This window comes from Meriones unguiculatus, chromosome 4 (genome assembly GCF_030254825.1).
Source record: "Meriones unguiculatus strain TT.TT164.6M chromosome 4, Bangor_MerUng_6.1, whole genome shotgun sequence".
In the NCBI taxonomy this organism is placed as follows: domain Eukaryota; kingdom Metazoa; phylum Chordata; class Mammalia; order Rodentia; family Muridae; genus Meriones; species Meriones unguiculatus.
The window spans coordinates 60,762,456-60,787,802 of record NC_083352.1 but is presented as its reverse complement, the minus strand read 5'-3'; the positions used below and the strand labels follow the sequence as shown (position 1 = coordinate 60,787,802).

Sequence of the window (25,347 nt, the reverse complement as noted above, 5' to 3'; positions counted from 1 at the left end):
AAAGGGTTGTTCAACCCCCCTCAAAGGAGGCATGAACCACAGGTTGAGAACCACTGCTCTAGCATACTAAAACCATTACAATGGTTAAGTAGCAAATGGGGATTTATTAGACTGGCTTACATGGTCTGGGTAATCCAACAATGGCTTCAAGATGGAGAGAGTAAGAACCCAGTAGTGTCTGGATACCTTAGGCTAGACACATCAGAAGTCCCAGTGTGGTGCTGCAGACCTGAAGGATTTCTTAAGAACTACTAGTATTCAGTCCACATATGAAGTTGGTGAAGACTGGGTTTTGATGGGAGCAGAAGTGATAGCAACAACAGGTTGGATAACATAACAAACAAGAGGCAAAGCCAAGCAGTCAAAGGACAACAGCATTTCCCTTGAACCTTCTTAGGTCTGAAGAACCTTGTTCATGTCAATCCTTCCAGAGAGTGCCTTTTACACTCTTACATATGTCTTGTTTGATTCTGGATCCAGTCAGGTTGACGATGAAGATCAACCAACATCCATGCAGAGTACACAACTACTGTATGATATACTTAACATGTCTTAGTTTCTGTTGCTAATAATATCACACAGTCTGAGTAAGTTAATAAAAGAGATTCATTTTCACTCATAGCTGTGGTTTATAGTTGAGGACTATATCTGGACCACTTTGCTGGCAGATTCTCTGTCAGGCATAGGGCATTGTGAGATAATATGCATCATGTGTGCAAAAGATTTAGCCAGACTAACTTTGATAACATGTGATGGTGAGACAGCCCATTTACCATTTGATCCATTCATGCGGGCAGACTCTTCATCACCTCTTTAAAGTCCTACTTGGCCCTACCTCTTAATATGTAATAACTGGAATGTAATTTCAACACAAGATTTTGAGAAAACAACCTATATTCAAAATATAGAATGTTTCAAGTTCAAAGGGAGTAATAAAATAAGGGTATATGTAGTGGGCGGGCAATGGGGAAGATAGTTTAGGCCAGAGTACTATAAAAGCTTGCTCAAGTTGTTTTGAGGAATGTCTGGAAAGGCTGATGTTCTTCATCATGACTAACACTAATGACTTGTGTACGGTGTAGTTGTGACAGACAAGCTGTAGTGAAGGACTCTGGGAACTGTGGCTAGGGAGATAACATAGTCGTCAGAGTTCTCTCAAAGCAAATGTGCAGACATGAGTTTGGATTCCCAGCACCTACATAAAAGCCAGGTGCAGCAGTAAGCATCTGCAACTCCAGCAACTGGGGAGTAGAAACAGGCAGCTCACTAGAGCTCACTGGCCAGCCAGTATTGTTACATCAGGGAGCTCTGGGTACAGCTAGAAGCCCTGTCTCCAAAATAAGATTGAGCATACTGAGGAAGAAATTCAACTCAAACTCCAGCTTGTGTACATGTATAGCCACATGCACATGTGCCCATTGCATGAACATGCATACATGCACACATATGTACACATACACACAAACTCCGAGAGCAAGAACATGCTTTTGAGGATAATCTCAGTTAATTCCCATGGAAGAAGCAAAATCAAAATACAAACCAAAAGATGATGAACATGAATGAATAAAATATTGGGTTTTTTAAAAAGCCAAAGTGTTTGTCTTACGGAGGTAAAGGAAACATTCACAGAGATGGCAGTATTTCTCTGGCTCGGATCTTTATATCGTGGACAAGTAGAAGCTTAATTTTATATACCTGAGGTTCAAGAGACAACTTGTTTCACTTTGCTAAACAGCAAACTCTTGAATTCCAGTAATCCAGTCAATCCAATCAGGGTGAATTTCTTACCTTTGGTTAATTTTATACCAACTTATGGTAAAAACTGTCACCAAGGAGAGCTGGTGTTAGTTACCACTGAGAATGGACATAGCCATATGCATTTGGTTGCCATTTGTGGGTTGGAACCTGACAGTCATAGTTTGAGCTTCCTCTCAGGAAAACATATTTAGTACTTTTAAGTAAGTTTTTCAGGCTTTAAAATTAAGAAATTTGAGCTGAATTTTTAAAAGTGAGCAAGTAGATACTATTGCAGACTGAGTAAAAGTAATGAGTGGCAGCAGCAGCAATGTAGAGGCAGCAGTCTCTCTCCTTACCAAGCCTCCCCTTCTCCATATAAAGAGGGTGCTCCTAGACTACCGCAGGAGGACCAGTAGGTAGGGGACAGTTACCGCTGCCCAGGATGCTCCCTGTCTCTCCAGAGACTCTGTAGGGAAGGCGGGATCTTTAGAGGTGTTAATAAGAGATAGAATTTATTTATGCTAACAGGAGTTTAGCTCTAAAAAATTAAACAGAATTCTGACAATTCTACAGATTTCTAATACATCTTGAAGGCATAAACTACAAGTAGGGGATAAGATAACATTGGTCATGAAGGATTCAGATTCATGTTGGTTGCATGGAAGAAATATTTAAAGAAATTGGTTAACTTGAATGAAGAGCAAAGACTTTCTAAGAGTTATGGGGTGGATGAGTTTACTTGAAGTCTTCAGGTTGCGGTATTCTACTTTCATGAAAATCCAAACATGGCAGACCTGAATGTATGTACCAGTTCTAATCCCAGTTGTTTGGAGTCTGAGACAAGAGAAGTCCGCATTAAAAACAAGCCTGCACTATAACGCACTCAAGGCAACTTAATGGGACCTTGTCTTAAAATAAACCGTAAAAAGACAGCTGGAGGTGTAGCTCGCTGGTAAAATACCTGCCCCGCGTGCATGGGGTCCTTGCTGCAGTTATCTCTGGGGAGGACATAGGAAGTGAGTTTCAGATTTGGGCCTGGATAGGTTTTAATATATTCTAGGTGTAAGGTACTCATTTGTGTACATCAAGATTCTTTGAGATAGATAGAAGTAAAGCATGATCTAGATGTCCCATGGGTGTAAAATTTTGGAGGTGCTTCAAATTGCTTTGATTTTTCTAACCTCTTCCACATATTAGATTCCATAGGAATATGATGGGGCAAGGCAGGGACCATAGAGTGGTGACAGGTGACACTCTGAAAACCATCCCTTTTGTCTGTATCCTAGTACAAGCTTTCAATTTCTGCTTATATAATTTTATAAAAGGTTTTCATTTTTTCTTATTTTAGAAACTACACCCACTAAGCTTATTTAGAGGACATTAAAGCAGAAATCAATACTGAATAAAAAAAAACAGACATCTGTGGGCTTTCAGACTGCAAGCTATACACACTGATAATGTAGGGTATTTGCTGTATTCTGAAAGTGGCTTCCTAGTGTACGCAGATGCTTGGCATGGGAGAAGAGGGTGAAAACCCTCAGACCCAGCACAGCCTCTGTTAGGAGTCTGTTCTGCCTGTTGATACTTTCTGAAGTTAAGAAAGAGGTAGATGAGCTACGTGGTCATGAAGAAACTAAATTGCACATCAGTTCTTCCATGTCCTCCAGGAAATCAGCCTGGAGATGACCAGTCTGTGCTTGCATAAGCAGCCACTTTGCAAGCTCCTTGCTCTGTTTCTTTGGATTTGGCATTTATTTCTGTATTTTCCAGCTCTGGAGAAGGGAAACCATCAGATGCAGGGATGTAGGTGTGACAAAACAGTAATAAAAACAGTTTCAAAGACTATCAGTTGCTGAGGCTTTTTTTTTCCAGAGAGCAATTAACATTTAATCCAAGTAGCATCTTACGTGTCCTTAGGCGAAGTGCTCTTTAATCATCACTCATAGACTTTGCTACTAATGAAGAGAAATAACTTTTTCCTACAAATTATATAAAGATTTTTTTTTAAACAGGGAATTAAGGATAGGCTTAATGAAAATAGTGAAAACTAAAGAGGTTACAAATTGAAGAAATTATCTTAGCTCTTAAAAAGCCATTAGTATTTGAGTTGTCCTTTGTACTTGATGTTGGTAGAAGCTTCATGAAAACAGCTAATTCTAAGAAAGGAATTATCAGAGAAAATTTACTGGCCCATCTGCAAGAAACAACACTTATGAATTTGGACACTTAAGTACTTTCATCTCTTGTACTTAGTATGAATCCCATCTGGGGTTGTTATCAGGTGGTAAGTTAGGTAATGCAGTCTAGACTTGCTAGAAATTTGTTTCACACTATTGGGACAGCCTTGGGGAAGGAAGGTGAGCGTGCAGCTCAGAAATACAGAACTGATCTGAAAATGTGTTTATAGCATTTGTAGGCTAAGACAGATTTTTTTTAATGGCATAACCAAAGGTTTAAAAAATGTCCTTGACACATCCCTTCTTTTCATAAACTTTTTTTGTCCATTATAATGAAAGGCACATACCTGATGGGGCTGAATAATAATAACAGAGCAATGATCTAGGCTGGATTAAGGTCCACATTTACTAGTTTAATGACATTTTCATCCATAGCTATCTCTTGTATACTATTTTCTTGCTTCCACTGTGTTTTTCATAGAGTCATTTTCAGACATCCCATCTCATTTTTAATGTCTTGATCAGAAACTATGTTAGTTTCCTATGTAGTGATGACTTTGTGGTGTTATATAAAATTAATTTAAAAGGACTTTTTTATTTTCTTTAATGTTTTATTTTATTTTATTTTTATCAGTTACATTTTATTAACTCGGTATCCCAGCCGTGTCCCGATCCCTCATTCCCTCCCAGTCCCTCCCTCCCTCCCTCATCTCCACCGTGCCCCTTTCCAAGTCCACTGATAGGGGGGACCTCCTCCCCATTCATCTGATCCTGTTTTATCAGGTATCTTCAGGACTGGCTGCAAAGCCCTCCTCTGTGGCCTAACAGGACTGCTCCTCCCTTCGGGGGTGGGGAGACCAAAGAGCCAGTCATTGAGTTCCTGTTAGAAATAATCCTTGTTCCCCTCACTTTGGGAAACCAATTGGTCTTTTGTGATATTTTACCTTCTTTTTTCTACATACTCCTTTTTGGATGCTCCAATTATAAAATTTGTCAGTGAAGTATAATCCTTCAATATTGTTATTGTTAGTGCTAATTCATTCTAATTAATAAGACAAGAAACCACTGTTCTTTGGCCCAGAGGCCTGACCAATCTTAGTTTAGTGTCCAAGCCATAAATATGATCCTGACATGTTACATAAAAACAAGATGTGAGACTGACCATGCAGGTAGCTATAAATAAACCCTTAGAAAATCTTCATCTCCTTAATTTGCACTTGTATTTGTGTGCCTAGAGGATCCTTACCAATCAGAATAAGATCAAGTCACTAACCAAATGAGAAAGCACCTGAATCTAGGCATAGTAGTCCAATATCTCACTTTATCTTTAAGTTTATAATGGGTATAAAGTTCATTCTTCTCTTACTGCCCATAAGACATACTCATAAAATATACCAGTGTTTTATGCTCCTCTAAAATATTTCTCTGTCTCTGAAGAAACTCAGTCTCAGTCAGGCAGCTTATATTTGGTGCCCTGGTTAGGATTTGTCAACAGTTAAGGTCAAGTAGATATGGGGACAGAAGGAATAAGCCTTGGAGTGACAAGCCAGACCTTAGTGATTCATGGAATGCATAGAAATACTTAAAATAATGACATATTCTCAGAGGTTCTTGAATTAATAACCTCCAGGCATCTACTGTCAATATCTGTATCCCTGTTGTTTTCATGTTTATAAAAATTGTCATAATCTATGTATGTAAAATATGTCTAGAATATATTTTCTGCTAGATGGATGAATTTATTTTCTTACATATACCTTTTTTCCATTTATGCATTCAATGGTGTTCAGTGTTTACTCTTAGTAAACAAAAGCAATTGTTTTGCCTTCATCCGAAACTGTCTAGGTGACAAAGGAGAAATAAACAAGGTTTTCTAAAACGTAAAAATACCAGGCTGCTGGATGGAGGAGAAGTGACAGGGAGAAAGGATGAGAAGTGGTGTGATGATTTTAGTGGCAGGCCTTGGTATGACTGTGACATCTTGAAGTCTGAAAATGATGAAGGAAAGTGCAAGAGGCCCTAGGAGATGTCTGGCATATATAAGGGCAGCCAGGAAGCAGTTTCTCTGGTGCATTATATGTAGCCCAGAGTTCTTTAGGAGAAAACCAGTGATGTTGGGGTCACAAAGAGTAGCAATCAGCAATGTTCAGAGGTGCCTAGCCCATGTGAAGAGTTTGAGGTCAACAGTATTTCAAGAATCAGAGAGGCATTAGACTACTTTGAGCAATGACAGCGGGCTTTGTCTCATATCATTGTCTTTTGGGAAGAGTGTACATGGGTGCTAAAGAAGAGAACAAAGAGGCAACAAGGCAGCTTCTCTTGTAGTCTAGCTCGGAGATGGCTGTGCTTGCTTCAGAGTAGCAGAAGCAGTGAGAAAGCACAGGATTCTGAATTTATTGTGAATATGGAGGAATGGATTTGCTCACAGATTGAATGTAGGATATGGGAAAAGTAGAGTCTAAGAGAGAAATCTTTATTATCAAAATTTCTTTGTGTTGTAAAATGTTCTCTCTCTTGCTTTCTATATTTGATTTTTAATCTGACCCTGGAATCTAAAACTTACATATATTACCTTAGAATCTTTTGAGAACTATAAGATACTCTGTAGTAGACATACAGGAAAAGACTGAGAGTTGTGTTTAGCCACAGAGAACAAGTGACATACAAAAACAATGGACTTAATAGTCACTGACTGAATGTTCATTATGTAACCACACTGTGGCTGAGAGTCATGTCTACCAATGAATCCCTGACTATTAAAAATTCCCAGCAAAATTATACCATACAATATAATTTTTTCATAAATAAAATTAAGATGAATTTCATTGCTATTCAATATGGATGTTTTTAATGCTTGAGACCAGGATGAGTGCTGTTTTCTTATTCAGGAGTGCTTTTGGCTATAAATATTAAAAAAAAAAATGACCAAATGTTTAAATAGCATAAATGTTCTTACATCTCACTATAAAACAAATATAAGTGGGTGATTGCTGTCTGCTAAATACTACCATTGTGAATGTATATTCTTTCTTAATTTCTAATCTGTTTTTATGAACATAATAGCTTTTATTTTCATGCTTATATTGTGGTTTCAAAAAGGCTACCTTAGTTGCAAACATTGGGTTTATCACCTGTGATCAGAATAGCATAATGGTTTTACAAAAATGTCCTAACAGACTTACACATACATATCAGGGGCTAAGCATGTGGCAGAAATGGAAACTGAAGGCATGGCAGAGCTTACTGTGTTTGTTTTTAACTTTGTTTCTTCTCCTCAGGCTAATCACATGAATATTTTTAATTAAAAAATAAATAAAATGCAGCTCCATTTGTGAAAAGGAATAGGCTGTTCAGGAAGCAGTAATTTCTTTGCTAAATGTTACTCATCAGAATCAGATTCTTTAGTCAAGGTTGACCATCCAAATATTAGCTGGGTTTTGTTTTGTTGTTGTTGTTACTGTTTTGTGTGTGTGTGTGTGTGTGTTTGTTTGGTTGGGTTTTTTTTTTTTTTTTGCTTGTTTGTTTTTGTTTTTTTTTTATTCTGGTACATCAGACTTTAAACAAAATTCACTAATTAAAAAAAAAAAAAACCTAGAGGGAAGAGGTGGTAGAGATGACTTAGTTGATAGAATGTTAGCATAAAGACCTAAGTTTTTAATTCCTAGCTTCTACAAAAAAAAAAAAAAAAAAAAAAAAAAAAGCTGCACACACAAAGAAGGGAGGAAAAGAGGGAAAGGAAAAGAGGATGGAAGGGAGGGGGAGAGAGAGAAGAAACTGTAAGGAAAACAACAATTCAAGATATTGGTTGGTCTGGGCAAAGATTGTTGGGTGGTATGACTCCAAAAGCATAAAATTAACAAATATAGTTTTTTTGTAGTTGAAAAGTGTCTGCACAAAGAAAATAATTAGCAAATGTAAAGAAGCAACTTGCTGAATGAAAGAAAGTACTTACAAATGATTCAGTAGTAATATCCAGAATGTATATGGAGCTCAAACAGCAACAAAAAGAAAATTTTTAAAAACTAATTAGAAATTATGAGCAATAAGAATGGGTCTGGAGATGGGGCAACAGAACAAAGCAATGGGGGAGAGGATGGCAAATGAACTGAATGGACTTTTCTCAAAAGAATGTGCAAATGACCAAGTATGACAAATGTTTCATATTATATTAATTTGGGGTAAAAATAAAAAAATCATAGCAAACATACAATATCTTGTCCCAGTTAAAATAGCTCTTATCAAAAACACAAAAAAAAATCAGAAAATTTGGTAGTGATGCAGAGGAAGGTGGGAGACTCATGCTGCTGTTGGTGATGTCAACTATTACAGTCATTGTAGCCTGTGTGTGCAAGTTGCTCAAAGCCTGTGGACAGAATTACCATTTGATCATGCAATCCCACTCACTCCTGGATGAATAATTGAAATCAGTATGTGAGAGAGACATTTGCATTTATTTAACTGTTCATAATAGCCCAGATAAGGAATCTCCATCTAAGTGCTCATTAATGGATGGACAAATCAATAAAGAAAACTTATATTGTTATATTATATTTATATTATTTTATAACCATGTATGTGTCCATGCCTTACCTGGCCATAAAATGTGAATGGATATCTAGCATTTGTAGAAACATAAGTGGAGCTGGACACCATCATTGTTACATAAGTCAGGCATAGAGAAAAAAATCTACATGTTTTCTTGGTAGATATTAAAAACTGAATCCTACTGAAGTAGAAAACAGAATCATGGTTACCAAAGCCTGGAAAAGAGCTTGAGGAAGAGACTAAAAGATAGCTTCAGGAAAGAGGGGTAACTTCTCATGGTCTTCAATACCTTGGTAACATAACTCAGTTGACAATATTTCATTGAGTATTTGACAAGAGTAGAAAGGATCTTGACTGTTCTCAGTACAATGTCTGGGGTGATACTTATGCCAACTACTGTGATCTAGTCATACATATTGTGTGTATGTATTGTAATGTCACACTGTACCCTCAGAGTATGTGCAGTCAACATGAGTAACTTAAGAGTAAAATCCTTCTCAAGAAGAGTATGGTCTTTCGCCTTTTCTTCCATGTGGCATAGACGGATATCCACTGGAGCTGAGCTCCCTATGATCTGTTGCTCTCTGCATTGTGTCCATGTATAGTTTTCTGCAATGGTATCCAGAAACTGATGTAATTTGATTTCAATTAAAAAATAAACTAGAAAAAAAAAAGAATGGGCATAATTGCACTTCCTACTGGATTGTTGCTTATGTACCAGCTTTAGCTTAAAACTTATATTCCTTGGTTTATCCTAGAAAAATCAATGAGAATCATGTCTTCTAAGAAAGGAAGAAAGAAAATCATTTCTCAAAGATGAGGTCAATAGTTCGAAGCACAATCTTTTTACACCTCAAAGAGAAAACAGTGAGAAATGAAGAAAGGGGCTTCATGTGGAGTTGTCTTTCTTTAGTGAGAAAGGAGCATAGGCATTTGTGAGTCCAGATGCCTGGGTTTCCTTGTCTTGCAGTGAAGTAGTCCTTTTCTCTGGTCCTCCTTCACCCTTCCCTCTACTCTGTCATTTCTTCTGAGTAGATGATTCATACACAGTCTTGCCTCTGTGCTGTGCCCCTTATATTTTGATGAGCAAACTCACGTGATGTACTTGTGATAACTGCATTGTAGTGGAGCTGTGAATTAAATGGTTTCCTTCATTTCTCTTTCAGGTAAATTCCCTCAGTGGTATCTGCTTCTTCCCAGTAATAGAAACTAGCCCTGTCAACTACCATCACCTTCTCTCCTTGCATCCCTTTTATGTCTTACCAAAACACTGTCTTTCATACTGCCTTGCTACATGAATGCTTCAGTTCATGAAATACTGTTTCCCACCATGGCTTCTTGAGTCGATTTTTAAACTGCCTATATGTCACTTACATGAAATCATGTATCATTAAAGATAATCTTTTCAGAACTTTAATTTGGCCACCAGGGCACTTTGGAGACAAAAGTGATAACGTCTTAAAATAAATACGGTTTGAGATCTGTGTCTTCGGATTTCATGTAGCTTGGTCTTCTGATTCGGGGACACATGTAGCAATGTGCAATGCTGATGACTTAGTGATTGGCAATGCTCTAACTATACTCACATGTGGCCCTCTGAGGTAATGTGTAGCATGTTCTCTGTATGTTTTCTTCTTTCTGAAAATTGGAATATTTATCAATTAGTAATACTTTCAGTGGCAAATAAAGACTGTTGATAGTGCCTTCTTGCATATGGAAAGTTATGGTTCCTCTTTATGAGTCTGAATAGGAATTCTTAGGGTTGGGTCAGATCATTGGGTCGAAAATCAGGTGCTTTTTTGCTTCTTTTCTTTCTTTCTTTCTTTCTTTCTTTCTTTCTTTCTTTCTTTCTTTCTGTCTGTCTGTCTGTCTGTCTGTCTTCTCATTCTTCCTCAGGCCTAGCATGTTTTCCTTTTGCCTCTATACCTCCTACCCCACATCATATGATAACAGCTTTAGGAATCATGTCAAATGGGGGTAAAGGAGTAAGGCTATGGGGCTAGAGAGATGACTTGGTGCTTAACAGTGCATCATGCTCTTGAGAAAGACCCAATTCAATTCCAAACACAGGGATGGGTGCTTATAACTACCTCTGGCCTCTGCTGCACTCAGGTACATAACCACACACATATACCTAACTAAAATAGATCCTTTTTACAAAGAATTAGGTTATAGAAAAGGTGGCCTCTCCTCCAACGCCCAAATCTCCCATCAGAAAGCAAAGTCCCCCCAGAGCTCCCAGCAAGAATGTCTGCTTCTTCTGCCTTCTGTCTTCTCATCTCCGTAGTCTCACATGGCCCATCCCAGCTGCTACAGGGGCTAGCGAAGCTGCCATCCACAACGTGTCTATCTTCAGGGTGGCAGGGACAAAGAAGAGGAAACTGAGAATAGCTTTTGATTGACCAAACAGTAGTGTCTTTGGGACTTCCTCCTACAATATATACAGTGATTTCTAGAAAGAAAATGTTTGCAAAACAGATTCTGCTGTCACCTTGCTGGGATTCAAGTCAAAGTTTTCTTCGATGCCTTCTGACTTCAGGCTTTGCTGCCTTTGTTTCCTTAGGAGTAAAAAGGAATACTAATGTCACAAGTTCTGTCTGATTTGGGTGAATAAACTTCATTTGAGCATAAGGGCACTCGGTGATTGTCATCACCAAAGTCTAGTGCCACACTCAGATGCAGACGGATTGATTAGCTAGCAGGCTTCTTGCTTTAACAAAATAATACAAAGTGAATAAACTGTAATTAATAAAATTTAAAAACAACAACAAAAAAATAACTTGGAAATGCAACACTTGAAACTGATGTATACAAAGTCTTAATCTAACTAGAAAAATTTCTGAAAGGTACATATTCTTAGCATCAGTTGCCTCTTTTATTTGGATAGCCTTATAAGTGATGTGCTCTTATTTAGAATTGAAACACTGGAGGGCTTATTCTGAGTCTTCTCGTGTGGAAAAACCATGCTGAAAAGCATATTTTGTCTAGAATGTATCAAATCAGGAATTGGTAATTTTCAATATGTCTATGTAACAGTTCCAGATAAGTGATGTGGACAGAAACAGTAATGTTAGGGCTACGATAAAACAAATATCTATGCAGTGTTTTCAGTGATTAGAAAAAAAAAAATAGTGCAAGAGAGATGGTGGGATGGGGAAGACAAGGGCTATCAGAAACATAGAAGGCATTCCATAAACAACCAGTCATAAAATAAATATTGCGGCATGAGATAAGCATCAGAAAGCAGTTCCATGTTCTGCAAGCCCTATCTTGTTTCCCAGTAACCACTCTTCATAGTCTGAGAATTTACTGATCCTAAAAGAAAAATGATATAAATTCAGAACGGCTTCTAGAATGTCTGACAGGGGATGAGCAGGTGGGTTCAGCATGGAAAGACAACTTCTGGAGTTACAGAGGGTAGATGGCAGTGTTCAAGCCATGTACATATGAAGCCTAGGTCATGTGCAAGAGTCTCATGTGAACCAGAGGTTACAGTTCCTCTTACCCAGACCCTCTTGGGCATGAGCATCTCAGATGCATTTACTCTCTCCAGTACATGGATATTCCTTCAGAATCTCGAGTAAATCCTAATGAAAATTGTAGCTTAATTTCTTGTCTGAATAAATGAGTCAGATGTCATCCTGAAGTTTTAAGAACCAAAGTAATTTGTCAGCTTGGGATGAAGTCAGGTATTCGAAAACCTCTCATGTTATGTGTAGTAGCTTGCTAGGTTTGCTGCAAATACACCATTGTGAACTGTACTGACCACACTTCTCTGATTTTTGCCTTCAGAAAACCCGTTATGAAATTTATGTCAGCATTCTGAAAGAAGGAGGCAAGGAGCTCCTGAGCACCGAGGGAAACGAGGCAACGGGACTAAAGAAGTCACACTCGAGTCCCTCCCTGAACCCAGACACATCTCCCGTCACTGCCAAGGTCAAGCGCAACGTGTCAGAGAGAAAGGACCACCGACCTGAAACACCGGGCATTAAGCAAAAAGTCACTTAGAATCTGACTGTGGCCAGGAAGTACTGGTCATGGAGCAAAATAGGGTTTTTCAAGATCTTTCTGGTAATCGGTGAATATATTTAAAAAATAGTCTGTGACTAAAATGGTGCATTAGTAACTTTTTACATTGTATATTTTTGTTAGTTTCTGTACAGGTGTCTTTACTCTTGAGTTCCTTGCTTTGATGATTTGGGCAACTCTATAACTAATGCACCTTTTGTGAGGAGCAGAGGAGGACAGATCCTTTCTCCTTCAGCTTTCTCTTATTTGCACTTCTGCACAGTTATTTTATGTTTTCCGATCAACTGTTGTACTTTCTTTTTTTTTTAGGTTTAAGTTTTTAATCCATTGTGAAACACATAACTGGACAAGCATTGTGCTGTAGTAGATCCTAGACTTTACATGTGACATTCTGCCCAGTCACGGAGGTGACATTGAAGGCTCGTAAATACTCAAGTAAGAACGGCAGTGCTGGGAGTCAAGGTGTCCTGGAGTGGTGCTCTTCTGCATTCATCCTGGCACCTGCTGTTGGTGCAGGACACAGAGAAAAGGGAGCACGAAGATGACAGGACTGGAGACCTTAGGGAGGCACAGGAGTTTGCCTCAGGCCTGGGCTCCATTCCAGCCATGCTAGGGAAAACAGATGTGGAGTCGTCATGCCTGAAGGGAGGCTGAGGATGGATTGATACCGGGCTACTTTTGTTTTCTAAAGGCTGGTGACAGTAATCAGCTCTTCAGGAGCTGCAGCAGTCATGTGTATGGTCTTCTAGAGGAATGTTATCTCACTCCCATTGGGTCTAGACTAGGAATCAGAATCATCTCTGTCATTGATAGCCTTCCTTCCAGGAATAGATTCATTTTTATATGGATGTGCAAACATAGAACATGTCCTGGTTGAAAGAAAGCAATGTTGAAAATGGATCCCTCCCCACCCCCACTTTTTCTTTCCTATATCAAGACAAATAAAGGAGCAAACACAACTTCAGTTCTTCAACAAGGGTCAGTGACCCTTCAGACTGAATCTGAAGTCAGTCTGATCATAGTGACTGAAGATGGAGGAATCTGATGAGTTGTATGCAGTTTCTTAGCTTATTCTCATTTCCATCTCTGTGGCCATCTTACTATGTCACTGTTACGATTGCTCCTGAAATTATTTGCATGTTTTACCTTATTTTTCCATGTATCCAAAATGGTTTCACCTTACAGTCAAAACAGTCCCTTTAAAATTTAAGGTAATATGTAGAATATTGTCTGTAGAGGAAGAGAAATGACTCAAACTCTCTGGTTTCCAACCTTGAGACTGTATTCTCTACAATTACTGTCTTCCCAACAGCATATCTTCAAAACTAACAGGGTAACATTTGACTAGTCCTTATCCTCCTTAAACATGTTCTCTGTTTCTGCTTGGTTAGTTGGAGGTACTATGACCAGAGAATCAGCTGCTCTTGCATGAATAGCATGATTCCAGTAAGTTAGAGAAAGCCTGTTCAAAAATTCTGGTAGTTCATAGAGACATATCATTAGGATATGCTAACATTTAGTTACAGGATTATGTATTAGCCTGTACCTTTCACCTCTTTACATGCCCATCTTGCTTGTGTCCAGAAACAGTAACTCCTCTTCAAGACTGTAGCTGCTTGCTTCGTGGTATTTTGCCACACTATTGAAAAAGTTCCTTAAACGTCTATTGAAAAAGTTCCTTAAACTTCTATCTCGTTTAGGTAAAGGCAATGACTTAATTTATATTTCAGAACCATGATGCAAATATGGTAGTTAACATTGTGGTTCCATATATCTGATCTATTTCATAGCTTCTTACTGAACCCAATATTTCCAGAGCAACTTGCCTTTCTTCTAGAAGGTGAAGTATCACTGTCTGCTTTTTGCCTGTGTATATGTAATCCCTGACGGGAAAGGTACCAAGACTTTTGAGTCTTGAGCATCATCTTTGAGCATCAGTAGCTGAAGAACACTTAATATGTTGAAATGTGTTTGTCTACAGTGTCTGTCTATATGTATAGGATGTTTGTGTGTACTTACCTAGAGTATCTAATATACATTGAATGGTACCTTACTGCAGAGTTTCTGAGGTGGACAATAGTCTGGGAATAGGCTTAGCATCAGCTCAGCCACTGTTCCTATTGTAGGACTCACTAGTGTTGGCTCCAGGACTTCTGGGCATACTTATAGATAATCAGATGAAGAAGGCACTTTTGAAGTGTGGACTATGTCTGCATCATTATCTAGAAAAATAGCTGTAGCATTCTTTTGTGAGTCAGAATCCCAGCCTGCCCTAGTGTGATGCTGTCCCCCTGTGGGGGACAGGCTAAAAATGTGTCTTCCCTGAGGCCTCTGGAAGGATGCTGCACTCTTTCATCTAATGGGACTCTGAGAGTCTGGTCCATAGCTAACTCCCACATCCCCCACAGTATTGAGTCATAAGAAATGGAAGGTGGTCCTTTGTGCAGCTACTCTAAGCCTGTTGCCCAGTGCATGGTGCAGGGAGCTCTCCCCCTCCTCTTCCTTCTCCTCCTTGTCCTTTTCCCTCCTCCCTCCTCTTCCTCTTCCTTTTCATGGTACTTCATCCTATCCCACCTATACCTGCTTTTACCCTACCTCAGTGCCCTGGAGCCTTAGAGTTCCTCTCTATATGATAAAGCATTATCTACTTCACATTAATACCCTAAATTATGATTTTTACTATTGAAAATATCAGCAAGTCATCAAAAGACTTTGATGATAGTCTTGTTGCAAAACTGACCATAGAAGTACCCCTTGTATAAAATCTGTTTGTAGTTTAGGGTTCACCCCTACCTCACATGCTGGCTGCTAAAAAATGTTTACCAGTAAACTAATTTAAACACTAAAATCTAGTTACTTCCACTCAGAATTCTTATTCAGATTTCTTATCCCTGGCATTTCTGAGATGTACTTTCAAAATATATTTATCATTTATCTAACTCTTAGCAATGTCTAATTAAGCCAACTATTACTTATATACATTTAAATTACTCCTAGTGAAAGCAGCATGTGGGGAGTCCTCTGGTAGAAATAGTCTGCAGGTTATATGTAGTGTTTAAAAATTGCTCTTAGCTAACTAAGATGGAGTCATTTTCCCATGCAGTGATCTTGTGATGTGTATAAGGCAGTCTGTGCTCCTCCATTCATTTCCTTCATCCTGAAGATGAGGACTGTGTTCCAGGCAAATGTAATGTGAAGGAATTGGTTCTGGAAGAGGAACACCAGGCCGGTTTTTCAAGGTCCAGCTAGGTTTGTGTTATAATCTAATTGGAAAATTGAGCACAGGAAGTTACACTGGTTTTCCCTTGCCTTCTTCCCCTTTATCATATAAAGAGCAGGGCTGAAGGGTCATGCTCTGAAATAAGGGAGGACTATCCTGAGATATGCATCATCTGACTTTTTGATTAGAAATCAGTTTTCCATTGTCTTCCTATATGATTAATTCATTGCCATTTATTTCTAGTAGTCATCAGTTAAGCCTCACTTGACATGAAGTTTCTTAGTTTTGAACATCTACATTTTTGTGGTTTAGTTTTTATGGATACAAGATTTTATCAGGTCAGCAGCCACCTTCCTGGTTTTAGTAGAGTATGACACCTTTGTAGTTCAGATGACAGCGTGTTTTCACTTGTAAAGCTCGCATTAGAGCTGAAGCATAAGCATAGCATCAGTTAAACATAGACTCTAGTTCAAGAATAATAATTCAATTTGGGGTCGAAGGCATATCTGCTTGTCTGAGAACATCTGTGTCACTCAGACAGAAGCAGAAGAGAAACTTTGCAGGCAGAAGACATACATTGCTTCCGGGTCTCTCACCCTTGTTCACCCAGGACAAGCTGCTGGTAAACCCTGAGATTAGCAGGGCTCCTTACCCACTTTCGACATATGCCATCATCATACCATCCAGAGGACTCTAGCAAACCACGTAAAATAATTCTCATATATTACAGAGGTACTTTGTCGCTGCATCTCCTTTCAGGCTCCTTTTCCATCCTTCAAACTTAAGGGACTGACATCCGAGGTCATTCTCATTCTGTATCTCCAGTGGGCATCTTAGAGCAGTTGGCTCATTGCATGTGGAGAGAATGTCAATAAATACTTGAATCTGCATGGCAGTTTGCTGACTTGTATGCAAGAGCAAGGAATGCAGCAAGTTATTTGTACATACAGTATGTTTCCTGAGGTCTTGAGGGTGCATCCTTTGTAATTTATATGTATATCTGTTGTATTAAAGTATTTGGAGAAATACTTGTATAGATAGTGTGTCACATGTCAAAGGAAATGCTTTTGTCACTTGCCAATGTTGTATTTGTGGGTATTTATAGTTGTATGTATGTATGTGCATCAATGTGTAGGTTGTGTATCAGTATATGGTATATGTATGTTGAAATTACTTTTGTCTTTAAAAACCAGTATAATATGAACAGAAAGTTTAAAACCCTCATAGGAATGATTATATAGTGCAGCTGTTCAGAGTTCCTATAGTGGTATCGTTTTATTAAACTTAAATTCAAATGATATTTTGATTACATTTTTTAATAAGACTTTACAATAGAAATTCCATCTTTAAGCTTTGAATTACCAGGGCAAAAATGACTTTGAACTAAACTTGTGAATCTATTGAAGTGTACAGTGTGCAATACAATGAGAAGTCATTATAATTTGGGAACTACAGAAGAAGTTGGCCGGGAAAGCCAGCCTGTGCAGTCTTAGCAACTTTAGTATTAAGAGCACTTAAACATAAAGTTGAGCTGATAACTTAGGGCTTATTACAAAGTGTGATGCTTTCAAGCTCACGTTCTTTATTGTTGTAATTAGTCCAGAAAAATACATAGCTTTCAGAAGAACTAAGTAAGTACCCAGTGTATCTTTTATGTGCTGGTGTATACTTTAGAGTAGATCACTCTCCTGGTGCCACACCCTTACCCTCTTTGTTATAAAGGAATATTACAGATACTGATGTCTATCAGGGCATCCCAAGATCGGGTACTGTATTCCAGGTTCACAATTGCACAAATTAACAGCTAGTGCCGCTGGTAAAAAAAGACTTTGGGAACAGGTTAAACTTTATTTAATATTTTTATACTTTGGTCTCTTTTTCCTGACTCTCCCCAAAGAAGAGCCACTGGCCTTAGTTGTTTGACATTATTGCTTATATTATAGAGTGTAAATAGTAATTAAAAGTTTTATTAACCAGCATGTTTGGTATATTTAAAGCAGCGACTGGGTGTGTGGTTGGGTGCAGTGTCTGTTTGAACACACTGCCTCATGTCTTCATGTCTAAGTCGGAGAATTGGAATTGTGAGGCCTGAGACCCAGCTTCAGCTCCAGGCTGTGGTCCCACATTGCCAGTTACACCTGAGTTTTGTTTCCTTATTTATTCTTTAGTCTCAGACTATTTTTACAAATATATTTCCCAATTCGTTCTTTATGTGTGGTGGACTGGTTGTGTGGCTAATCAGCAGAGCTTCTGCAAGAATATTTCCTTCTAAGAATTATCTATGATTTGCAGAAAACAGCCATTTGATTCAGAAATTGAGTAGTAGATATAAGGTATATTTTAGGTCATAGTTACTTGAAAAGTTTGGATTTTAATATAAAGCCATGGAAGTTGTAAAGCCAAGTAACCATTTGACATGGATGATAATATTCATTCTAGAGAGTACATATGCACATTGAATTTTTATGTCATTAAGATACTTTTTTAAGCTTTAGAAATAAGTAATTAGACCAAATTGAAGTGGAGGGGTGAGCTGGCTGTATTCCACTTGGGGTAGTCACGTATGTGTTAAATCTTCTAAGAGATCCAAAACCAGTTAACTGTCACCTTAAATGTTTAATGAGAAAATTGATATGCATAGGGCCTCATCTGTGTACACATACTTACACACACACACACACACACACAGAGAGAGAGAGAGAGAGAGAGAGAGAGAGAGAGAGAGAGAGAGAGAAGGGGGGAGAGAGAGTTGAAAACTATACAAATGTCTGACCTTAAGACACTGAGGGCCAGAATATTCTGAAGAGGCGATGCATGGAAGCGGTAGAAACTGTATCACAGATGTATTCCAAGAACCAGGGAAGAACGATGGTGTGCTCGTTTCTGACTCTAAGAGGCATCACATTTTTTACAGAGAAATGGGGGTGGGGACACTTGCCATGTCCTTCCTGGTGGACACCAACTTGAAGTCATTGTACTCAGTGACTCTCCAGCAACCCCCATAGCACACTGCAGACCATTCCTTTCAGGGGGAGTGTGAATGGAGAATGCATATTACCTTCTGAACTCCAGGTGTAGAACGCCTGCCCTGGCTGCCCAGCTGTAGGTGAAAGAGCTTGCACTGGAGTATGCTGAATGGGCGAGCACTTATCCTTAGGCCAGGATCTTTGGGATGAATATAGACAGGAACCCAATATAATGCACTTTTGTAGGGGGAGTTCAGCTCTCACTAGCAGTAGCATGAAAAAAGCACCTTGACTTCAATTCCTGAAAGCACTGGTGAATGGGGAGAACTTTGGAGTTTCACTTGGTGTTTCCCCCACAATCTACATGAGTCTTTGGACACACCTACAAGTCCCAACCACAGGATCAATGAAGGATCACACAGCAGGTCTGAGGCTCACTGCTCTGAGCCCTTAGCCCAGGGCAGTGGAGAGCAGGGTGATGATCCCTCTCTGTAGCTTCTCCTTGGCCTTCCACTTGGGCTTCTGCTCAGCAGCAGGTATATGCTGGGTTCCAGTTTCATTAGGAATCCAGCAGTCCCAGTGGCTTGACCCTGCTTAGGCAAGATATCAGCCCTGAGAGTGACTCACTCATGGAGGAAGACACATCAGGGTCACGGGATCCTCAGTTTGAAGCTAAGACCACATTGTGTCTCTTCTAGAAACAAATGGACCCATTGACTTCTGTTCAGTCAGATGATATCTTTCCTTTTGCTCCCGGCTTTCCAGAAATGGACAGTGTTTCATTCTGTGGGAAGGGTCAAGAGATATAAAATTGCTCACAACAGTGCTCTGTTCACATGAGGGTTGTTGAGCAAAGGCCGACATGCCTCCCTGCATTCTCTTCTACCTCAAGTTTTTGGAATTCACACCTGGAACAGAAAATTACACAAGAACCCATGTTGTCAGCTTTGATTACTATGGGATGCACTTAAGGGTGGCAGTTTGTATCTTTTAAGATAAACAGGAGCGGGGTTCTTGCAGACTATTAGCTGATTTATATTTACCGAGGCTCCAACTGATTGGCGATTCATAACATTCCTTTACCTTCAAAGTTTTCTCCACCAGTCCTTTTGCGTCACCACAGTCCCGGCAAATAGTGAAAGTAATTAGTGACAAAATAGCCTCCCCCCTTTCAGTGGCCAAACTGTCAGCTTTAGCAGACGTGGGAAAGCTAGTGGTATCACATTATATACAGAAAACCTGTTCCTTATCACCCACCAGACTCAAGAAATGCCATCTCCAAATTGTGGCGTTCAAGGTGGTAGTCATTTGAATGGAACAGTAATCTATGTGGATATTGTTAAAGTGTTTAAAGAATATTTTGAAAATTAAGTTTACATTTTACAATTGCTTTATTTTTATTGAAATAATTGTATATAAATATTACCCTATTTCACTGTCATTAAAGTAAACCTAGACCTTGTAGACAAGTGGGTCAGCTGATATATACATAGAAGCTGTGATATATATATATATAATACATTTCTCTATTGTATAAATGGTCATGAATAGAACTGTCCCTGTGTTTTTATAAGTTGAAGGGTATTTTGTTGTTTTTATGACAACAAAATTTATTGCATTTGAAATGGTTTTTATGTAACAGAAATCATGCAAACAGTGAAGGATTCTATTATGGTATATGTAAATGTGCAAACTTTAGAAAGAAATAAACACAACAAAGTTCGGTCATCTTGGAAGAATGTTTTATTTGCTAACCTATTCAAGTTAAATAATACTTTAATAGTAAACAGCGCTGCACCTTGTGCCCTTCCATAAAAAGGCCTGGTTTGCTGGGTCAGACACATGTTCCGTAAGCATAAGGACTTTTAAGTTTGGATCCTAGCACTCGGGTAAAATGCTGGATGTGGCCGTGCATGTGCCACCCACTGCTCAGGTGGGCCGAGACAAGGTTGCTCAGAGGTGCTGGCTGCCAGCCTACACCTGGGTTCAGTGAGAGACCATCGAAGGAAAGAGGTAGAGAAATCAAGCAGAATATTTGACATCTTTGTGTGGACAAAAGCACGTGTATCACCACATATACACACACACACAGCTGGGCATGTTAGCATACATCTGTAAGCCCAGCACCGAGCAGGCAGAGATAGATAGATCTGCAGAGTTCACTGACTGGCCAAATCGGTGAGCTTTTGGGTTCGGTGGGAGAGCCTTTTCAAAAAATAAGGTGCAAAGCAATTGAGAAAGAAACACGTGTAGACCTTTGACTTCCACATGCATTTCTGTAGGCGCATGAGCGTGCACACACACGCACACACACACACACACACAGCAAATAACTATGAAATGATAACAGTAGGAGACATACACCATGGAAGACCTCCACGATGAAAAGACTTGACCTCTGGAGTTGAACGAGGTGGTGCCCACTCAGATGGTTGGACTAATTAGCTTCCGAGAATGGCTGAAGAGTGCGTCAGCACAAAGATCTCAGTGGATATGCTAGAGACCCAGCAGCCTGTTGTCTGAATGGGAAGCTTAGAGCAAAGGAGAAAGAAATAGCTTCTTGAAGCAAATTCAAGAAACGTTTGCCTTCCCAGTGAAATCTTAGCAAAGCAAGTGTACCATAGTGTACTCTATCCTAAAATGCAGATGCTCAACTCCATAGCATTGCTGTACTGTGGCTAGCATGTACCTTTTCTCCCTAAGAAAGCCTAGGGTGAAAATTGAGGTCTATTGTCTTAGTAGGGTTTCCATTGCTGTGAAGAGACACCATGACCATGGCAACTCTATATTATACAGGAAAACATTCAATTGAGACTGGCTTACAGTTTCAGAGGTTTAGTCCATAATCATCATGATGGAAAAGATGGCAGCATCAGGCAGACATGGTGCTGGGGGTACCTGAGAGCTCTGCATCTTGATCTGAAGGCAGCAAAAGGGGGCTGTGTTGCACACAGGGCAGAGTTGAGCATAGGAGACCTCAAAGCCTGCCCCCAGAGTACATGCTTCCTCCAACAAAGCTACACCTACTCCAACAAGGCCACACTTCCTAATAGTGCCCACTCCCTAAGGGTTCAAACACTCGAGTCTATGGGAGCCTAACCTATTCAAGCCAACACATCTATTGGTTTAGAAAATGAGATTCCACCTTAACTTCTGAGTATTGGAAACAATGTCACAGTAGGATGTTTGCATCCTGTTAAACAAACAAAAGCACCTTGGAGAGGTCAAAGCTTCTATGTTATGCAGCTCTAGAACTAAAACTCCCTGGAATAAAGAGAGGCTGAGCTTCTGCATCCCCCAGCTTCTGTTTCAAGTCCTTATTTAAAGTGAGAAGCTCAGACAAGAGTGACACATTGCATGGCTGCCTGTCCTCCTGTGGCAGTTGTGTGTGTATTATATTCTCTGTGTTACACAGCTAATAACATGAGAACCACAGGGACTACAAAGATCATTTTAAGAACATTCCTAGGAGGAGACTAAAACTCAGGTCTAATTAAGATACTGTAAGGCGCAGGTAGAATTTCTGTTACATCCCTAAATTAATTCTCCGAAGCGGTTTTGGAAGAGACATCCAGAGGGACAGGTGAATCACTCTCAAATCATATGGAAAATTTTTGTCAACCAAGAACAAAACCTGGTATAAGAACAAAGAAAACAGCATTTATTTGGGACAGAAATCCAGAAAAACACAATCAAGCAACCTTGAAATTTTGCTGCAAGATGGTGGCTGTGTTTGGAGTTTTAAACCACAGGGATTTGGAAGTTTGGACCCATGCTGACAAAAGTTAAGCCATTTTGTTACCTAAAGGATTAGGGGTGGTTTTGAAAGACCTGGGGTCTCACAGCTCAAGAGTTCAAGATCACCCCCTTCCCAGAAACTCCCCCAGACCACGACTCCTTGCAAAAGCAAGAGGTTTATTAACCATTGCGCAATGGGAGCACCCCTGCTGGTCAGCAAAGAGTGGCACCGGGAGACAAAGGCCTTTAGGTTTTTAAAAGAAAAATTGCGGGAGATTTGAAGTTGCAGTTTTGGCAACTTAGGATTGGATGAGGAAGCTATAAAGTAAGATAATTGGTTAGTCTTAGGTGCTCAAGCTTGGCCAGTCCTGCCAAGTGTGGATGCAGCTGCAATTTAAGGTGGGGGTGGTTAGCTCATCCTTGAAGATTAGGGGCTGTGGACTTTTGGCTGCAGGTCAAAAGCTACTCAGAAGAAGTCTGGGTTCGTTGCTAAGAAATGCTATCTCAAAGACAAGGGTCTGGTCCTTTTTTTTGCTGAGTGAAGGTCATTGCTTGCTTTTTTTTTTTTTATCTGTCCTCACAGATAGGGTCACATTCCTCCATTCTCTGGAAAGGTACTAAGAGGCTTTAGCTTAACCTGAACCTAAAACTCAAAGCTATAGGCTTTAGAAGACGTACAGGTTACAAAGTTAGTCTAACCCTTTCAGTTTCCTTCTCTACGAAGTGTGGGGAGGGAGGGCAGAGGTTAACTATAGTGAAGGCCAGCTTACATGTGGGTGAGAGCATGTCTATAGCCCAGTTCAAAGGTGTACCTGACCAACTTCCCCGTCTGGCTAACATGGCTTCCCAAATATTAGTTCCTTGCTCTAATGCTACTCCATTTTGATTTTCTTCCTTGACAGTGATAAGCAAGGAGAAATATTAAAGAAAATGTCTAAAGGTATATGTCTGGGGGATGGCTCAGCCAGTGAAGCATTTGCTTCACAGACAGGAAGAGCTGAGCTCAGAATGTGGTTTGAAATGTAGGGGTTTGAATGAGGAACACCCCTATTAGCTAGGCACTAGGGAACTTGGCCCTCAGTTTGTGGTACTGTTTTAGGAGGCTCAGGAGGTGTAACTATTGGAGGAAGCACATCAGTGTGGACAGGCTTTGAGAGTGTGTAACCTCACTCTGTTTCTTTGTTCCCTCTGCTTTGTGCAGCCCTTCGGGTTAAGGTGTGCACTCTGAGCTTGCTGCTCCTGCTACTATGCCTGAGCTTCCTGTCATGGCTCCCAACTATGATGGACTCTTATTCCTATAGACCCCTAAGCCAAAATAAACTTATGGTGGCTATTGGTTATGGTGATTTATCCCAACCATCAGCAAGTAACTAATAAAGCATGGAAATATGTGTGTATCTGTGGTCCCAGCATTACAAAGACAGAACACAGCAGGATCCCTGCAGCTCGACTGGTAGCTTATGTAAAACTGATTAGTGTGTTCCAGGCCAATAAAAGACAACATACCAGGGCAGTTGACAGTGTTCTTGAAGGTAGTCACCCATCCTCCATGTGCTCCCACACACGTGTGCTCATAGGGAAGTAAGATGTACACATACTGATGCAGGCACACATAAAGGGTTAGTTTTCTATACTGTAGGCCAGTAAACTTAAATTTCACTCTGTGCATATCTTTAGGCAGAAAGCAAGCAATAATTATTGGAAGTCAGAATGGGCTCTGAAGAAGAAATTATATTAGACTCCAGTTTCTGTTCTGTAAGGCCAGTAGACTAGACATATGCAGTAAATGGAACATCAGGGCTTCGAGGGCATTAACATGCTCTTTAATGCAGTACACTGCAGCGACGTGAGTACAATCCACACTCAGCGTTGTTGGGTGTGGAGCCACGTCAACCGCACTAATTAAAGGATCAGCAATAGCTCGGAGATGCATCTCCAAGTGTCCCGCCACAAAGCTTGCCTGTGGCCCCATCTGTTCAACATTTTAATTAATAACTTGGCAGAAGCTACAGAGACAAGTTTATGAAAAATGGGTATGTCATGAAGCTGAAACAGAATGATTATACTAAAGGACAGAATCAGGCTTCAAAAAGATCTCATCAGGCAAAGAAATGGGGCAGATTAACAATGTCACATGGAATTGCCAGGTGTGACTTACTCTTTATTTCAAAACAATGAACCCTGGGCAAGCTAGGACTTTGAGTTCCTTAGAGTAGTAACTATACAGGACAGAAAGTCTCTCATTTCCAGCTGCAGAAAACTCAAGCCTAATGATGCTGCCACCAAAAACTTGTGGGTCTCATTTATGAGTTGGGTTTCCAAAGCAGAGGGGTGAGTCTCTGTGTCACAAATGTCCTTGTGACACCAGCAAGGATAAATGGAGTCATTTGTCTACAAACTGGCACGTTCACATGGCAGAATGTGCAAAAGCGGTAGCTAGCTGTCAAGGGCTGTGAGCCATGATATGAGAACAAGAGAAAGATGGTCAGTCCATGACAGGATGAGAGGCTGATATAAGTGTTGAAATAAGGTGGGAGCCATCAGGTCACTCCAACCAGAGAAGCTGAAAGGCTAATTGCAGGTGTTCAAATCTGTCTCCACTCCTTCTAGTACAATCCCTAAACCTCTGCAGCAGACCACCTCCAGCAGCCCCTGCTCGTCTCTGCTGCCTTCTGCAGGAAGTCACATAAAATTCCCCTACAAACTTCCTTCCCCCCACTTTTTGCTGTACCATAGCCTCCAAATCCATAGCCATTTCCTGGGAACCCTCAGGCCAATTAGGCCAGCAAAGCGTTAGACTAACTACAGAACTGCAGATCTTCAGCTCTCCCTTCATTCCTCCAAGTTCAGTCCCCAAGTGTCATCTCCAGGCATGTAGCAGACCATCTGCTTCAGTTTCTATTCACTCCCAGTCCCCATTCCCAGGGGACTAAGC

The 25,347-nt window shown here is 39.9% G+C and overlaps 1 protein-coding gene across 10 annotated transcripts in view; it reads left to right on the top strand.

Annotated features, from left to right (window-relative positions):
- Window positions 1-20,402, top strand: part of Psd3 (pleckstrin and Sec7 domain containing 3) — a 475,055-nt gene extending 454,653 nt beyond the window's left edge. For all 10 annotated transcript variants that reach the window (XM_060381869.1, XM_060381868.1, XM_060381871.1 and 7 more), the window contains one exon: window positions 12,252-20,402. In XM_060381869.1, the coding sequence (XP_060237852.1) occupies window positions 12,252-12,467 (216 nt within the window). In that variant the 3' untranslated portion in view covers window positions 12,468-20,402. The remainder of the gene's footprint in view (window positions 1-12,251) is intronic.
- Window positions 20,403-25,347: the final 4,945 nt, after the last annotated feature.